An 18637-nucleotide genomic window follows, 5' to 3' on the forward strand; every position below is an offset into this window, starting at 1 on the left:
TCACGAGTAACTGTGCTATAACTAGGTTGGCGCAACAGGACGCTATAGGCAAACAATCCAATGTGCCACTGAACAAGCTATACACAAGTTATTTGGAATGACTCACCACAATTTGAAGAGGCATGTTCATTTGAGAATACAGTCGATATTATGCAAAAACACTGATGGCTCCATGACAAATTCAGTCTTTGTAAATGTAGTGCTGCATTTCATGGATGCAACCATTGTGGGCAGATTCCCTCAAACACCTTGAAGACAGCAGAAATACATTCATTGTAAGAGACTAAACAAACATTGTTTTAAAAAAAAGTTTATTTCCAGTACAAAAAACAATATATTAAACTTAATACAAACTCAAAAAGTTATCTATAAATACATTAAAATAAATTAAACTTAATTTACTAAAGATTCTCCATTAACACTAAACAAGCTTGAAACATGTTGGTCAAAAAGGCATTTAAATACAATGGAATGCAAAAAGAGCATCCACTCTCAGAACCAACTACCAAAACATCTCAGAAACAAACATCTACCATTTGATCTCCCAAAGGACTTCTAGAAAGACACAATTCAATCTACTGAACCAGGTGCAGTTTAGGTCCAACTCAATAGAATCAGATTTCAATAACAACCCAGTTTAATCATAGCACTTTGCCATTTACATGTATTTTTCTGCTAATCAGGGATTACATGCAGAGTCTACCACACAAGGGATACACACTGTACCCTTGGAGTCTTCAGAACGTCTACATACAACTTCAAAACACATTTGCAGAAATCACAGAAACAAGTGAGAAAACAATGATTAATTCTCACAAGCCACCTCGCTAAGTTAGGAAACCGATTTAAGCTTTGATCTAAAATAGAAAAAAAACAAGGTCCCCCTGCAACTAACAATGAAAATTGCAGTTTCCAACCAAAAAATAAAACAGTAAAAGTGTTTTTTTGGAAAGGGTAAATTTCTTACGCCCAGTCTGAAGAACACAGTGTACAATAAAGAAAAGAATGAGCCAGTATACAAAATATCACCACATTAGTCAACCAACATTCATAGGGGGAAATCTAACTTGGCAGAGATGCATTGTGTCCTTGTCTTTGGCTTTTTTAAACATTCTAAGATTCATTAATTGCTTCTCAAACTGTTGTTTCAATGACTAGTACACTTCTTACAACTCCAGGTGGCAGGAATGGAGGACTTCCAGCACAAATCACACTGTGATCACATTTTTTTTCTTCTTCAAAATAGTCAGTGCAACGCAACTTTGGCACCTTGCCTTACTGTTGACTTGGACCTCAAATTGTACAGCTTAATTTCGCTTGAGCTTAACTGAAGCACATTTCTGTGTCAAGGATCTGCCTGTACAATACAGTAGGTACACAATAGCATACAGTCAAGGTTCTTTAAAAAAATGCGCAAGTCTTTCAATGGACAAGACAAGAGTCACGGAGTGGTTCGGGAAGGTTTGAGTAGACCATCCTACCTAGAGGAAGAAGCTAGTGCCGCTGCAGCACTCGCTGCTGAAGCCCTCGTCAGGCACTGAGAGCTGGCTGAAGATGGGCAGCCGCCGACCAGACCCATCTGGACCAGAGGAGTCAGACCCACTGAGGCTGCTGGCTGAGCTGCCACACCCGCCCTCGTGGTCAGACAGGGAGGTGTAGGAGAGGCTCCTGGCCCCAAGAGCAGGCCCACGGGGGGGACTCTGGCTCTGCTGCAGGCCGCAGACGGAGGGGGAAGGCACGGGGGACAGTCCACAGAGGGAACAGCCTGAGTCAGGAGAGGGGAGAAACTGAGACTGGAGATCACGGGCCGGCTCAAAGACACAGTCCACCTCGGAGAAGGCGTGGGAGAGCAGGTCGGTGATGTCAGCTGAGGTGGGAGGGGAGCCTGAAGGCACTAGGAGGTAGGGGTGGGGGAGGGAGGGCTCCAGGGGCTGTGGAGGGGCAGAGGGGAAGCCTGCGAAGCTGAAGCTCTGCCTAAGTAGAGGGGGTCGTCTGGTGCGGGGGGCTTGGGGACCAGGACCAGGCCTGGCGGGGCAGGGGCCCAGGTCGTCCTCGTTGTTATGAACAAAGTGGCAGCGGATGCCGTAAGGACAGAAGCCGATGGTGTGGAAGGTGCGACAAGGCTCCGTCTTGTACTTGGGGTGTCTGTTGAGGTCACGTATCTCATCAAAGCCGTGGGCAAACTGGCACTTCCCCCCGTACTTACAGATGCCACTCTCAGCAAAGGTGCGGCAGAGTTCAGTCTTATAGCGTGAGGAGGTGGGAGACCCGGAGACAGGGCCACCAGTAGGGGAGGCTGGGGGCTGTTTAGGCTCTGTAGAGGCCCAGCCCAGGGTGCACGTGCTGGGCTCCACCATGCTGACCGAGCGCTCAGCCCAAAATGACATCTTGTTCAATCTTGATGGGAGTGAGGCCTCTGTGTTCTGCCCCCAGTGGCTGGAGGTCATGGATGCACTGTCTGTGGAGTCTGTAGAGAGGGCAGAGCTAGATGCAGAGGGGGAACAGGGCTTATTGTAACCAACAGGTCTCACTGGGAATGTTGACTGCTTGGATGCGTCCCGGAGGTCCAGGCTCAGAAGCTGCTGGATAGAGACAGTAAGAAAAGGAAAAAAACAATGTTATACATACATCTCCATTTTCTGTTGTCTAAAGAAAACTACAGTCAAGCCATTAACAGTATCTTATGTTTACTTCATCTCGAGGACCCACTTCTATATAAAAACAAAGACAGGAAATAGCAAAACCAAGGGAAACATCTGTTCTATTCTTTAGCTAGGCCCACGTTCAAAGGCCTAACATGAGTAGGCTAAACTTTGTAAGAATTATATTTTCAAATGCTTTTAAACGACCAAAGTAACAGCATAGTTCAACTCAGTCGACCATCTAGTTAGGTGCTATAAGATTTATTTTGCAAATGGCCAATCGTTAATGTGCAAGAAAGGCTGGACTGTCCAAAAAGTTCTGATTTGCTGTGGGTGACTTTAGCCAATGTAATTTAGAGGTATTACCTCTGGCTAGTTGCTTGGATTCAGTTAACGTTACTTTAGTAAGCTAACAGAACAACGTTACTATAGCTAGCTAATACCCTTCGTTGACTTTTGAAGCGCGCACTAAAACTAATTGAAATGCACGTTGGTTTATCTCCACAGTTGGCTTTTGCATTGAAAGCTTCAATCGTATTTTGGAAATGAATGTTTAGTTAGAAAGAGCAATCGATCTAACACGTTAACTACAAATTGTGAGTAATTTCCAGTGAAAAGGGTTAAATGTACGTCAATTAATGACAAGATGCTTTTGCTCACAAGCAGTTGCACGACTATATGCATTGATTTGTAAGTTAGTCAGACGCAAATTCTCTGCCATATTTTCTAATAAATATTATTCGCTTATTATTATTATTAGTTAGTTAGCTAACAAACATGATAGCACGAACCACCAAAAGTTACCACACCACTAGCTGGGGACTGAACTTGCAAGCAATCGAAAACAAATGGCTGCATAGCGCAGCATTGCAACTTCACTCACTGCCTGTATTCATTCGAAATCGAGTGGTTGGCAAGTTTAACTAATTAGGTAGCTAGCAAAACTATGCAGTGTATGCATATAGCATGCTGGATTTTGCGAATTTATAAGGCATCCGTTGATTTGTGCAACGCTAGCAACATAGACTTGCTGCCAGACACGAGTCATCGTTTGCTGGCTAACTAACTAGCTATTTTTATGGTATAAAAATCATCAAATTACCTTGCACATAACCTCTTCCAAATCAAGAAATGTATTAAGCGCGTATGATGGCATTTTCTTGAGATGGGGTTCCCTCTTGCACAAACGGGAAAGTCTGTTAGCTCCAGTTGACAAACTTTTCAAACTTTTCTGTACGAACTGCAAACCGTGTGTTGGTGCACGTGTGGTTTTAACGCTATACTGTATACGATAGCCACACCCCCGCACCAACTCTCATCCCTGTGTATGGCCCACGGTGCAGCCTAGTAGTTGCATGCATGCCAGTCATGCAAAACAGCACATCACAACAACAAATAATATTTTGATGCACATCAATTGATGGACAATATTGGACAACATAACATTTCTCTCTTACAATCCAAAGCACAACGTGTTTTCATACATTTTAATTTTGAGTGATTACAATTTAGAAAGACTCCAAATATATGTTGTAGTTTGATGAAGACAGAAGCCACAAGCACATATTCACGGTCAAATTGTACAAGATGATGAAGGTAGTGGATTTTCTCCTCACACAAATATTAATGAGCAGATGATAGGATGCAATAACAATGTAGCAATTCAAACCAATGTCAGTGCACTGCAATGAGCAACAGTACCTCATGTAAAATAGCAGCATTCTGCATACCATCCAATCACACATGCAATGAATCCAACAACAAGTTGTGTCCATAACATGCTCATTCAATGCATGACCACATTGGCCAGCATGGTAATGCTATGGTCACAACCCTTCTCACTTGTGGCGTCTGTAGCCCACATTATTAACTTATGGAAATCTCATAACACACATGAAGATATAGTTTCATCCTCAAGGCTCACCAAATGAAAACATCAAACTCGTTCTGAGTTTGTGTCCATATGGAGGAGGATCTTGAAGTACCCTGATGTCACGATCACGGGGGAGTTATGTCCTGGTCAGATAAAAGAGACCAGGGGCCAGGGGATCTAGTGTTGGCTAGACCAGGCAGAGCCCACCAGCAGCATCAGCCACTTGGTTATGGCCCAACTCACAGTAACCCTGGAGCTCAAATATACAGAGACGACAGACCTCCTGGAGAAAGGCCTTTGATTTCAGAGGTGGAAGGTGTTGAATGTTTTCACCCCCAGGCCAGAGATACAGACATTAAAGCCAATGCTGCCTGGAGGTGACGGAGGGAAGGCAGGGGTGACGTGGTCACACGTTGGGTGCAGCCAGCATTGGGGACTTTCGTTTAGAGATAGCACGGTCAGGGACGGCAGACTAAATCCTACCAGACGTAGCGTGAGTGGAGATGGTCCAGGGGACGTTTGGCAGACAGATAGTATGTGATCCTGGATGTTCAACACTGTTCTCAGTAAGTCAAACATCGTTTAGAGAAACTGTTGCAGGATCCTATCAATTGCAGTTTTATCCCATTCTCTCTTTCTCACTTAGTATGTAGTCAGTAATGACTTTTTGGTTCCCATTATGGTCCCCCTTTTCCATATTGAGCATTGCACTAACAAGGCTATCTCCCTTGTTGAGGGAAAGGAGAAAAATGCCAAAAAGGAGGAATGGGGGTAGACAGAGTGTTAAGTTAGGCCAAAGGGGCTTTTTGAGACACAAGGGCACTTGTGAACAAGCTGACTTAGGTCTTATGTCCATGCACTTAAGGTCTTTCAGTAACATTACTTGAGCTCAGGACAATGCCAAAAGAAAAGCTTTGTTTTGGTTATGCCCAAAGCTCAATGGTTTGTCCCCTCTAGAAACAGCAGCACATTTTAATCAAAGGTCCTCTATATGAGATGAGGAAACTCTAGCAGAGTTCCAAACAGGCTCCTCTATCCATCCCCCCAGTATCAATTGTAACGACAACTTGAAAGACACAACAAAAATAACATTTGTCACAACAATGAAGAAATGAAACCTCATTACTATAATTGAATGTAATGCATTCAAGTATAATGTATTATTCAAGATTTCTTGTCCATTATCAATGTCTACTGTGATGTGCTATGGCAAGACGAAGAAGAACGACTGTTTTCAAGTTCTGGAGCCACATGCAAAGAATTGGAAATGGAAGAAAATTATGATCCTGCAATATTTAAACCGTTCAAATATAACCCATAACTTTGGTTCCCATTAAAAGAGGACAGGAAAACACAGGGCTTAAGGGAACAGTCCTGACCAGTGTGCTGGCTGTAACACCTCACAGACAAGACCTCCAAACCGTTTGGTCTAAAGACCATTAGAGTGTGGTAAACAACAATCTGTGAGTTTGTTTTGGGTAGTTTAAGCGGCGCGTTAAGGGCTTCTATGTTTGATGCAATGTTGTCCAAAAGCAGGGGGAGTGGCTGAGTGTTGTGTGGCTAGGTAGAGAAGGGAGAGAGAAGAGGTGGAGGTGCGTTCTTGCCTCCTTTAGCTCAGCTTGGTTAGTAGGTCTTTAGTGCATAATGAGTAAGATGTTTTGGGGATAACAATGCCTGCCTCCCCCGTTGAGGAGGTGAAGGGGAGTGGTTTGACTGGAAGGGACTGGGGGAGGGGTATTGGGGATGAGGGGTGATTGTTTAGGGGGGAGAGGGCTAAACAACAGTGTCAGGAGGCACTGAGGAGCCCTGCCCCAAACGTCCTCTCCACCACCATCACTCATGAAGGTGGTGTGTGTGTGTGTGTGTGTGTGTGTGTGTGTGTGTGTGTGTGTGTGTGTGTGTGTGTGTGTGTGTGTGTGTGTGTGTGTGCGTGCCTGTGGGATGTGAGATGCTAAACTTTATCTGTGGTTACTATTATATAACATGCAGTCAGGCAGCAACCAAAGAACCATGGAAAGATAAAGTTGTTTATTATAAGCACAATTTGATTAATAAAACCTCAACAGAAGGGCATTGAAAACAAGAATTGGGTAGCAAGGGAAATTACTTAATGGGGCTAAATGCCACAGGTGGTTTGAATAATTTGCCTCAGTGAGTATGGGCATTTTGGCATAATACTATTCACACTGTTGAGTGAGGTCTAATAATGGGACACCATTAGGGACTATGACAGAAAATCCCTGCCCCCAGCACCAGGACTAAAAACAAAGACTGACTTGACAGGATCACAATGATTCAGTGTTACATGAAAAGACTGCTTCACACACTTCTCAGTTAGACATTGTCATGCTAATGTCATTTGTGCAATAGCAAAGCATGGGGAATGTGACACCAAACCCAATATTGTTTAAATTAAAGTATAGACTCATATAATACCCACCAATATACATGATTAATCTACTCTAAAAACACTTTCCACAGTTGTTATGCAAAATGGCCAGGTTTATCTGTCTTTATAAACCGGGTAGTTTGGGTCATGGATGCTGATTGGCTGAAAGCCGTGGTATATCAGACATTATAAACTGGGTGGTTCGAGCCCTGAATGCTGAAAGCCATGTTATACCACAGCAATATACCACGGCTAAAGGCTATATCCAGGCACTCCGCATTGCGTTGTGCATAAGAACAGCCCTTAGCCGTGGTATATTGACCATATACCACACCCCCTAGGGCCTTATTGCTTAAATATACCACGGGTATGATGCAAAGTTACTTGTTTACTGTTCTAATTATGTTGTTAACCAGTTTATAATAGAAATAAGGCACCTGGGGAGTTGTGGTATATGGCCAATATACCACGACTAAGGGCTGTATCCAGGCACTCCACGGTGCGTCGTGCGAAAAAACAGCCCTTAGTCGTGGTATATTGGCCATATACCAGACCCCCTCGGGCCTCATTGCTTAAGTATGTTTCTGGAAATCTTGAGTATTCTGTACCAATTAGGTTGGACATGACAATCACTCAGTCAGTTCTATACTCTGGCAGCTCTAACTAGGGCACACCTAGGCCTTTTGGTGTGAATCCTTCATATTGGTCTGTGAGGCCTATTTCAAGTCGTAGTCCTACTTCATTGCTAATGAGACAAACAACAACAGTCAGGGCCTGGAATCAGAGGTGTACCACATGCAGCCTACTCTTTCAGGCTAGCTCCCATGATCCTCTGCTCTGGGCCATTTGCAGACAGCTCTGTGACAGCGGGTCGTGCCATTTGTTTGTCCTCTCCACAGTAAATCTGTTGTGATTTCATTTGCAGGTGATGAAGTGCACACCCCACTGCGATGATTCAAATGTTTGTGTGTTATTACGTGTCACACACACTGATGTCCACTGTTCGACACCATATATCTGTGCCTGAACACTGGAGAGACAGCTTGTGCTCAAATAGCCAAAGCAATAGTTGAAATACTGTAGCATAATGCTGTGAGTAAACAGTGGTATGTGTTTCTATGTAGGATTGGGTGAAAATGCTGTAAATGGCTATGCCAGAGGTTTGATGATAAACAACAGTACTGTACTATTTTATGGATTCTAATGTTAGCAGTGTGTCTAAAGACCTCTATTCTTCTGTAAGAAAGTAGGGCAGATCTGTGGATAGTGTTAACTGCCAGAGAGATCCTGAGGGGATGCTAAGAGCAGGTGATACACCTCCACTTAAGACAAGCCAAAACAATATCTCATCCTGAGGGGAGGTATTCACTCTGTCAGGACAGAATGACAGGTAAACCCTCCCCAGCACAACCTCTCTTGCCAAGGTGTATAAGTGTGTGTCTGTGTTTGTGAGCATGGGAGTGTGTGACACAGAACAGGCTGAGGGGGGAGTTGGGGGGGGGTAGTTTACTCAGCCACAGTCCTGGAGCAGAGAGGAGTCTGGTTACCCCTACACAAACAAACGGCTTGACCGTCAGATCAGGTCTCCAGAAAACCACAACCATATACAAGCTAATGAACTATTGGCAATACTCCAAGGTTTGTCCAGGGGTTATGGATGAGTTATCAAGAATCACTCTGGTTTGTTGTTAGAGGATGTGCCATCCAGTGCAGGCAGTGAGATAAAGCACAAGGGAGGATAGAGGAAGATTGATTTCTGGTGGTCCTTCTCACTGGAATTGTGTGGCCAGATATAATTGCAAAACCACATGAGGCATTTGGGCCTTAAACTACTCAGCATGCTCTTGAAAGAGCATTAGGGAATGGCAGGTCATGGCTTTGAGGGGTCCAAATGGCATGTATTTGGCAACCCGATCCAAGGGGTCGGTTGTTAAAGGCCTAGTAGAGCAAAGGGACCAGAAAGGGCATGAAACACTTTTCCACAATGCATTGGAACAAACTAACTATCTGCAGTAATGGCAGGAAAATTAATAAATGTCTAATAGAGTATGATTTCAGAGCATTTAGAGCAACGTTTTAGTCAAGTGATGCTTTTTAGATCACTGATAATCATTTAGCGACAAAATACTGACCTCTTTCTGTGGACATTTTCGGTTACTTGTGTGAGGAGTCAGTATATCATTTTAGCCTTGGCTTTAATATGTTGACATACACCAGCTGCAACAACCTGGCCCCAAACGCCTTACTCATGGGAGAATGGAGAGTTAGAGAGGTAGAGTGAGAGTGGGAAAACCTTTTATTTTAATCTTTGGATATGAGAGGAGAGAGGGTGCTTTTCTTCATTTCTCAGAGGGCCTGTTTTCTATTTTCCAGCACTGGCCCCACTGGAAGGCCCTTGTGTTCCACACGCTGTCCGCTCTGTCCCGCTCCCCGCCGAGGGCCCTATCTTACCTCACATCAGGCAGATACGCTTTCAAAGGCTGCCCCTGCTGGCCCCCTGTATGGCCACTCTTTAATGGCCATTCAAAAGCATGGAAATGTTGGTGCATAATGGGAGAAGGGAGAGGGGAGGAAGGGGTGGAGGGAGAGAAAATGAAAAACACGGCCTGCTGTACAAAACCCCATTGAATGCAGCTCGAGGGTGCTGCATAGCTATGCCGGTGAGGGATTTTCTGAAGGCCCGGGAGTTATTTGGATGCTGCTGAACATCTGCTCGCAGTGAACAAGGCAAAGACAAGCCCACTCACGTCCTTCCTCCGCTCCCCCTCCCCCTCTCGTTCAGTCTCCTGCTCCTTCCCTTTCACCATGGCCGTCCAATCATAATAAACTTCAGGGCTTGCTCTAATTAGGGCTGGCCTGCCGGCTGAGGAGCGACTGACTGTGCATGCCTGAGCACAGCGATTGTGATTATCCTTCACATGAACAAAGAGCCCACCTCCACCACCACTGCTCTGTAGAGGGGCTCCTCTTCTAAAGGAAAGAATCCAACTACAGCACCATGCTGAGGGCCGTGCTCAATGAGGGAAATATATGTTATAGAATTGTGAAGAAATGGTATAGAACAAAAGTTGTTAATGACTCTGAATGTACAGGTAACTGTCAAAATAAAGGAAACACGTGAGTAAATGAGGGATACATTACATTTACATTTTAGTCATTTAGCAGACGCTCTTATCCAGAGCGACTTACAGGAGCAATTAGGGTTAAGTGCCTTGCTTAAGGGCACATCGACAGATTTTTCACCTAGTCGGCTCGGGGATTAGAACCAGCGACCTTTCGGTTACTGGCACAACGCTCTTACCCACTAAGCTACCTGTGTGGAACCACACCTGTGTGGAAGCAGGTGCTTCCACACAGGTGTGGTTCCTGAGTTAATTAGGGAAAGGGGGTACCTAGTCAGTTGCGCAACTGCAATGCATTCAACCAAAATGTGTCTTCCGCATTTAACCCAACCCCTCTGAATCAGAGAGGTGCCATTAACATCCCATCATGCTTAGGGTCATGCATAAAAATGCCCAGTTGCCCATTATTTTGGCTACCATGGCGAGAAGAAAAAATCTCAGTGACTTTGAAAGAGGGGTCTCAAAGGAGCATAGTGGGGTTAAAGGGTGTGTGTATGTATCTAAGTCACCAGATCTCAACCCAATTGGACACTTATGGGAGCTCAACAAAACGCAAAATTATGTAATTTCTTGTGGAAGAATGGTGTCGCATCCCTCCAATAGAGTTCCAGACACTTGTAGAATCTATGCGAAAGTGCATTGAAGCTGTTCTGGTGGCTCGTGGTGGCCCAACACCCTAATAAGACATTTTATGTTGGTGTTTCCTTTATTTTGGCAGTTACCTCTATTCACCACTGAAGGAAATGGGGTCGTATCGAATGAATGCCCTTTTTCTTCCTATTTGTTGTCCTGCTGTGAAGATAAAAGTAGCTAGTTGGGCGTCTTGGATTCTTCCTCTCTTTTTGGGGGGAACAGAATTAATACTGATTAGATGGGAAGCTAAGATTTTTTAACATAAAACATTTAACAATTTCCATTGTGATAAGGTATTAGTATGAGGCTTGAAATGGAATACTATTACCTTCAGTCAACCAGAAAGAATGCAGGATGTTATACCGATGGAATCTATGAGGTATAGATATGCAAATTCATCATAAATGGCTGTGACACAACTTTTGTGCGTTTCCTATCACACATCGCTCCCAATTGTAAAGCTTTTCTAAAACTACCTCTCAGTGCTTGGCATTTTTTGCAATACAATGTCCGTCCACGGGGGAGCAAAAGGGCTGGTTCAGAGTGGAAATGGATGGCAGAGAAAACCAGGTTAGAGTGATATGACATATCAGAGTTCCCTGTTATCAGTACAGTCACATGGGGGCTTGGGGAGGAATCAGATGTCATACTGCCATTAGAGAACACAGACTGTTCTTTCATAAAGACATTTGACCATTTATTAGAGTAATTAGTGAGCGAGAGCGAGAGAGACAGAGAGTTATATTTCTCTATCTGCATCTCAGACTGAGGGAATTTCCTTGTAGTATTTCAGCACTTTTCCTCAAAGCACCACAGTTTTGTATTCCGTCAGCATGACTTTCACACAATAACAATTTCTAAAAAAAGCCTATATACAAAATGTATGGCTGAGAGTATGCTTAGAAAAAGAGACAAACCACTTCCCCCACAATCCTGTGTTGCTCTACCCCCAGCACTACGTAGGTCACCATTTGAACAACTCCAAAATCTAAAACAGGCCCACATCTCTCCCTCTCTTTAGGCTCTGTTGTTTATTCCCCCTTAAGGCCACTTGACAAATAATCTGGTTACTGGGCTGATTTGTGGATCCTGAGGGTATGGAGAGAGAGGCGGATGGGGAGGGGGGAGGTGGTGGAGTGGGAGGTGTGCGCTCCACCCAAACCTCCAGCCACCCCCCAGGCAGAGGTAAGGCAGATGGGTTCTGGGTCAGAACATGTGGAGATGATTAGGCCTCAACAGGCCGCTAGCTGCTAACCATTCCCCAACTTCCAGGTTTCTGCCAGGCCTTCATGTAAATTATGTGGTTTTATGGTCTCTCAGCCGTGTCGGTTTGGTTCGATGTTTGTTTAGGTTGCTTTGTTGGTCTTCTGTTGTTGAGAGTGTTGTTTGGTTCTGTAGCCCCTCACTGTTAAGGCCAAGCAAGGCCGCCCCTAAGGGAAAAATATTTTTCTGGCAGCCGCACGTATTGTTGCACAAATGTCATGTTGTTTCATGTTGGTGAGTATGTCATGATATGTTTAATTTCCCAAAGCATAATGTGAAGTGTTGCTACTGAAGGGTTGTAATATTATTTTCACAAAAGAAACTCAATAGTTATTAAAACTTTCCATTAATACTCTTAAACAGATTGTTAAATTGTATTGTATCCTCAGATACTCCTAATGACAAATACAGATCGTAATTGGGTCACATATTTTCTATGGAAAGCCACTGCCATTGTTTACCTTCATTTTCCAGGATGAATCAGTGTGGCCAGAAGTGAAGAAACCCACTCGGGTCATGGTAATGAGTTCACCAGTGGATCTTTCTCCTTGCTCACCCTATACTAGAAAAACAGTCAGCCTCCTCTATCCATCTGGGTCCCATTATAGCTAGCAAAATACACACAGGCTTAATTTAGACCAACGCAGAGGCCCTGACACCCATCGGACATGCTCAGCAGGTACCGCACAGGGGCCAAAGGTGACGACCTTCCCTTTGCCCCCTGACATGGCCTCTTCCCCACCACTGGCCTTCCCCCACCCTGCCATTCCGTTCCTCGTAACAGCAATCCTGTTGATTCAATTAAACACGAAGAACGCTGTGGCGCTCCCGCACAAAGGGGGCAAAGGTACAAGGCCAGTCAAGGAGAGAGATGGAAGGCAAAAAGCATCCATTAGAGCCAAAGACAGGCAAACAAATGCTCTGTAACCAGGGAGAGGCCAAATGGGTGGAGGTGGGAGGGGTGGGGGAGAGGAGGAGGTACAGGGGTTGGACAAAGGGGTCATTATATTTGGGGTAGCCCATTGGATCCCAGTAGCGATGACATAGGGTGAGTCAGCTGTGAAGGACTTGGTGGGGTCGACTGGCCACGAATGCATGGATTACCACTGACACGACATTTCATTAGGTAAACATTGAACGATAAGCAAGAGTAACTAATTCTCTTCTATGGGTTTGGGGGATGTGGCTTTCTATTGAGGACTGTGTCAGTTCTGAGATGAGAAGAGACAGGGAAGGTGTCTGTTGTTGTTCTGCTCTGCAAACAAAACACAAACTACAATGTTGAAGCAAATGAAATGCATACAGCATATATACAGTTAAAATCGGAAGTTTACATACACTTAGGTTGGAGTCATTAAAACTTGTATTTCAACCACTCCACACATTTCTTGTTAACAAACTATAGTTTTGGCAAGTCGGTTAGCACATCTACTTTGTGCATGACACAAGTAATATTTCCAACAATTGTTTACAGACAGATTATTTCACTTATAATTCACTGTATCACAATTCCAGTGGGTCAGAAGTTTACATACACTAAGTTGACTGTGCCTTTAAACAGCTTGGAAAATTCCAGAAAATGATGTCATGGCTTTAGAAGCTTCTGATAGGCTAATTGACATAATTTGAGTCAATTGGAGGTGTCCCTGTGGATGTATTTCAAGACCTACCTTCAAACTGAGTGGCTCTTTGCTTGACATCATGGGAAAATCAAAAGAAATCAGCCAAGACCTCAGAACAAAACTTGTAGACCTCCACAAGTCTGGTTCATCCTTAGGAGCAATTTCAAAACGCCTGAAGGTACCACGTTCATCTGTACAAACAATAGTACACAAGTATAAACACCATGGGACCACGCAGCCGTCATACCGCTCAGGTAGGAGACATGTTCTGTCTCCTAGAGATGAACGTACTTTGGTGCGAAAAGTGCAAATCAATCCCAGAACAACAGCAAAGGACCTTGTGAAGATGCTGGAGGAAACAGGTACAAAAGTATCTATATCCACAGTAAAACTAGTCCTATATCGACATAACCTGAACGGCCGCTCAGCAAGGAAGAAGCCACTGCTCCAAAACCGCCATAAAAAAGCCAGACTACGGTTTGCAACTGCACATGGGGACAAACATCATAATTTTTTGAGAAATGTCCTCTGGTCTGATGAAACAAAAATATAACTGTTTGGCCATAATGACCATCGTTATGTTTGGAGGAAAAAGGCGGTAGCTTGCAAGACGAAGAACACCATCCCAACCGTGCACCACGGGGGTGGTGCACTTCACAAAATAGATAGCATCATGAGGAAGGAAAATTATGTGGATATATTGAAGCAACATCTCAAGACATCAGTAAGGAAGTTAAAGCTTGGTCGTAAAATGAGTCTTCCAAATGGACCATGACCCCAAGCATACTTCCAAAGTTGTGGCAAAATGGCTTAAGGACAACAAAGTCAAGGTATTGGAGTGGCCATCACAAAGCCCTGACCTCAATCCTATAGAACATTTGTCGGCAGAACTGAAAAAGTGTGTGCGAGCAAGGAGGTCTACAAACCTGACTCAGTTAAACCAGCTCTGTCAGGAGGAATGGGCCAAAATTCACCCAACTTATTGTGGGAAGCTTGTGGAAGGCTACCCGAAACGTTTGACCCAAGTTAAACAATTTAAAGGCAATGCTACCAAATACTAATTGAGTGTATGTAAACTTCTGACCCACTGGGAATGTGATTAAAGAAATAAAAGCTGTCAATGTGTCAATGTGCAGCGGTAGGACGGAGTCAGGCGCAGGACACAGAACTGAGTAAACGACGTACTTTACACGAAAAATAAACAACACTAATTTCCACGCAGGGAAAACACACCAGCTCACATAAGTCTCAGACACAAAACAAAGTACAAACACGCACAAAACCATGTGGGAACCAGAGGGTTAAATAAGGGAATTATATAATGTAATGGGAACCAGGTGTGTACAATCAAGACAAAACAAATGGAAAAAGAAACGTAGATCGGTGGCAGCTAGAAAGCCGGTGACGACGACCGTCGAACGCCGCCCGAACAAGGAGAGGCACCAACTTCGGCGGAAGTCGTGACAATTTAATGAAGCTACCAGTTGAGGACCTGTGAGGCGTCTGTTTCTCAAACTAGACACTCTAATGTATTTGACCTTTTGCTCAGTTGTGCACCGGGGTCTCCCACTCCTCTTGCTATTCTGGTTAGTGCCAGTTTGCGCTGTTCTGTGAAGGGAGTAGTACACAGCGTTGTACGAGATCTTCCGTTTCTTGGCAATTTCTCGCATGGAATAGCCTTCATTTCTCAGAACAAGAATAGACTGACGAGTTTCAGAAGAAAGTTCTTTGTTTGTGGACATTTTCAGCCTGTAATCGAACCCACAATTGCTGATGCTCCAGATACTCAACTAGTCTCAAGAAGGCCAGTTTTATTACATTTACATTTACATTTACGTAATTTAGCTGACGCTCTTATCCAGAGCGACTTACAGTTAGTGCATACATTATTATTTTCATACTGGCCCCCCGTGGGAAACGAACCCACAACCCTGGCGTTGCAAACGCCATGCTCTATCAACTGAGCTACCTCCCTGCCTGCCATTCCCTCCCCTACCCTGGACGACGCTGGGCCAATTGTGCGCCGCCCCATTGGTCTCCCGGTTGCGGCCGGCTACAGCAGAGCCTGGATTCGAACCAGGATCACTAGTGGCACAGCTAGCACTGCGATGCAGTGCCTTAGACCACTGCGCCACTTGCTTCTTTAATCATCACAACAGTTTTCAGCTGTGCTAACATAATTGCAAAAGGGTTTTCTAATGATCAATTAGCCTTTTAAAATGATAAACTTGGATTAGCAAACACAACGTGCCATTGGAACACAGGACTGATGGTTGCTGATAATGGGCCTCTGTACGCCTATGTAGATATTCCATTAAAAATCTGCCGTTTCCAGCTACAATAGCCATTTATAACATTAACAATGTCTACACTGTATTTCTGATCAATTTGATGTTATTTTAATGGACAAAAAAAATTGCTTTTCTTTCGAAAAAACAAGGACATTTCTAAATAGATTTGGTCCCAATGATTAGACAATTGAATAGGCTGTGGTGGGAAAGGTGAGATAGACACTTCGTTTTGTTATCAGGCTTTGTGTTTAATGAATAGTTAAGGACATAGCCTCCTCGAGCCAGTAATGTCAAACTGCAAAAGTCACCATTGTAATGCTTTGAGACATCCCTCCCCAACAGCACAGCATACATGCAGGATAAACTAATTGTGAAGTTTCCAAATGGCATTCTAATGAAATACCAGTTGGACACAGCTTTCTTAGCCAGTGGCATTTGGGGCATTGTCTTCCTGAAGGACGAAAATAAGGCTGATAATGGAAAGCGTCTGATTTGCCCAAACAATCCATTAAGTTAGCCCTGAGCTCTGTGAAACCCAAAACCCACAAGGTCTGCCTGCATTACCTTGGCACCGGAGTCAGGTCAGGGAGGGTGTGTAACAGCATTCTGGGAGTTGAGAAAGTAGCACTTAAGGTTATTTGAAAGAAAGTTGCTCTTTAATCCGGGGGATTCTAACGCGACCCCACCCCAGTTCAATGTTAACAAACCATCCCATGTCTTTGTCATGGCACATGTGAAGTGTGGCTCATGATGATGATGATGATAACTTCCTTTATATTGCGAGAGCTAAGATTCAGGAAAACAATGTGATTCTAAACAACTCTTCTTTCAATTCTTAGCAGTAGCACTATTAGCTTTTCAGCTTGTGTAAAGCCAAAACAATCCCATTAGTTTGAATAGGCTCAGTAGCCTACATGTGACTGGTTGGTCCAAAATGCAAGATTTGTTGTGGGGGATCAGTGTTGGGATTGGTTAACAATGTCTTAACTGAATTTAGCAATGGAATTCCCAAAAAAATCTAGAGACCAATCTACAGATTTGAATAGCTTGAAGTGATGTCCGACAACACAGGCTTTGGCTGGACAGGTTTTTGTAACGGCAACAGAAGCCTTTGATTAGTGAACTGCCACACTAACTCCAGTCCACACAATCTTTTCCAAAGCTCAGTAGTCAGGTAGCAACCACCCTTCCCCCCTTTAAAAGACCTGACTTCCTATCCCCTTGATACCCTCCTATGGTCTCTGCCTGTCTTTTAATCAAGAGGGGGGCTTTATCTGGGGGAAGTGATTAGCCACAAGCTCTTACAAAAAAAAAACAACGTAATCCTTTCACTAACGGCAAAAGAGAAAAAAGTTCCCCAGACGTCCTGGTATTGTAGCCAGATTTCCTCTCTCACCCACAAAGAAACGGTCATATCTTCCCTTTTGAGGAAAGAGTGATAAATTAAAAGTTATTGTTACTTTCTTGGAGATATGGGCTCCATACTCACCCACCACCCATTCCCTCATTCCAACCTTCTGGAAAATGTATAGGAGAAACAATGGGTGGAAAATTATCTGGAGAGCGCAAATGTCAAACAGTTTGAGGTAAACCTGCAGCAATGACGGAGGTTATAGCCCTCTACGCTGCAAACAGGATAACACAGTTAAACCGTTTCAAGAACATAAATCTTTCTGCATACCATAAACTACTCTGCAAAATTAGTCTCTCCAATGTAGCTTTCAACATTTTGAACTTCAAAAATAATATGAAACTCATATAGATGAGTATTTGTTAAATATTTAAAGTTGATTAATTGAATAAACCTGCAACTCACCTTTTTTATTGTCAGTACTGTGTGACTGGGAGAGAAGAACTAACAAATACAATTAGATACAGATACACTGAATATAGTGAGATGTGTAATAACATAGCTATGAGCGAGAAAATAATATTCTCTGCATCTCTCTTTTGCCATGAGCAAAGAGTGGATTCTTGAGAGAACTTGTGACAGCAACACAAATCAGTAAAGCCAGCAGCTATGGGGCAGTGGGTGTAGGAAGGGGGGCTGCTTTTGTGTCAGAGGTACTGTGTTCACTCATTCACTCCCCAGCTGCAGACGGTTTTCAGGGATCCGGTTCCCATACTTAGATTAAATCTTCCAAATTCTAGTGGTAAATGAGTGTGTGTGAAGAGGTTACTGATGAAGGGGGGGAGTAGAAAAGGACAAGGATGAGGAGAGTGTTTTCCACAGGCTGGGTCTGGGAGGCGGGGAGAGATGCAGGAGGACGGGTGGTGGGACAGGGTGTTTTTTGTAATCAGTCCAACCAAAGAGAGTCCCCTCCTGTAACTTTATTGATTGCATTGTGATGCAGGGAAGGCCTGGGAACGCCATGCAGCGCCATGCAGGGTAGCAGCTTGGCTCCCTGCCCACTCTAATCCACAAGTTTACTGCTCCTGCACAATCAAGCTCTGGAGACAGAGACCATTTTACGGTAGTTTGGGGAGTAGGATCCTTATGCTGTCAGCCATATAGTCTCTGTCCCGTTGACTTTGTTGTGTAAATGTTATGACATGCACAATGTTTACGGGCAATTCATATACTCTTCCCTTTGTTTTTATACGTCTTCCTTTCAATTCTCCCAGAACTCCCGTTCATGGTCAGAAAATAAGAGTTTGGTGCTGCTGAACATATCAGTGCTGCAAACATCACAGAAGTTAATTCCACCAATATTACCATGCAATATGGACAACGGAGTGTCACTGTGTATTACACCTGACACACTGCCAGCCTCCTAGTGGTTAAAATCAGCTTTCTGTATG

General features: G+C 43.9%; 1 protein-coding gene across 2 annotated transcripts; it reads right to left on the reverse strand.

Moving 5' to 3' along the window:
- Positions 1-291: 291 nt before the first annotated feature.
- Positions 292-3904, reverse strand: LOC121567403 (mRNA decay activator protein ZFP36-like). 2 transcript variants are annotated; one of them, XM_045220985.1, is made up of 2 exons: positions 3745-3904; positions 292-2579 (listed from the first exon to the last, which is right to left on the reverse strand). In XM_045220985.1, exons 1-2 carry the CDS (start codon positions 3796-3798, stop codon positions 1482-1484), a joined length of 1152 nt encoding a protein of 383 aa, XP_045076920.1. In that variant the 5' UTR covers positions 3799-3904; the 3' UTR covers positions 292-1481. The 2 variants fall into 2 exon arrangements, with proteins under 2 accessions (XP_045076920.1, XP_041733361.1); XM_041877427.2 differs by having other exon boundaries at positions 292-2582.
- Positions 3905-18637: the final 14733 nt, after the last annotated feature.

The sequence above is a fragment of the Coregonus clupeaformis genome, chromosome 6, assembly GCF_020615455.1.
Source record: "Coregonus clupeaformis isolate EN_2021a chromosome 6, ASM2061545v1, whole genome shotgun sequence".
Lineage (NCBI taxonomy): Eukaryota > Metazoa > Chordata > Actinopteri > Salmoniformes > Salmonidae > Coregonus > Coregonus clupeaformis.

Coding starts and splice junctions, on each gene's coding strand:
- LOC121567403 (XM_041877427.2), bottom strand. CDS start 3,798: ATGCCATCATACGCGCTTAATACATTTCTTGATTTGGAAGAGGTTATG. Junction 2,583..3,744: donor TGGAAGAGGTTATGTGCAAG/GTAATTTGATGA, acceptor GTCTCTATCCAG/CAGCTTCTGAGCCTGGACCT.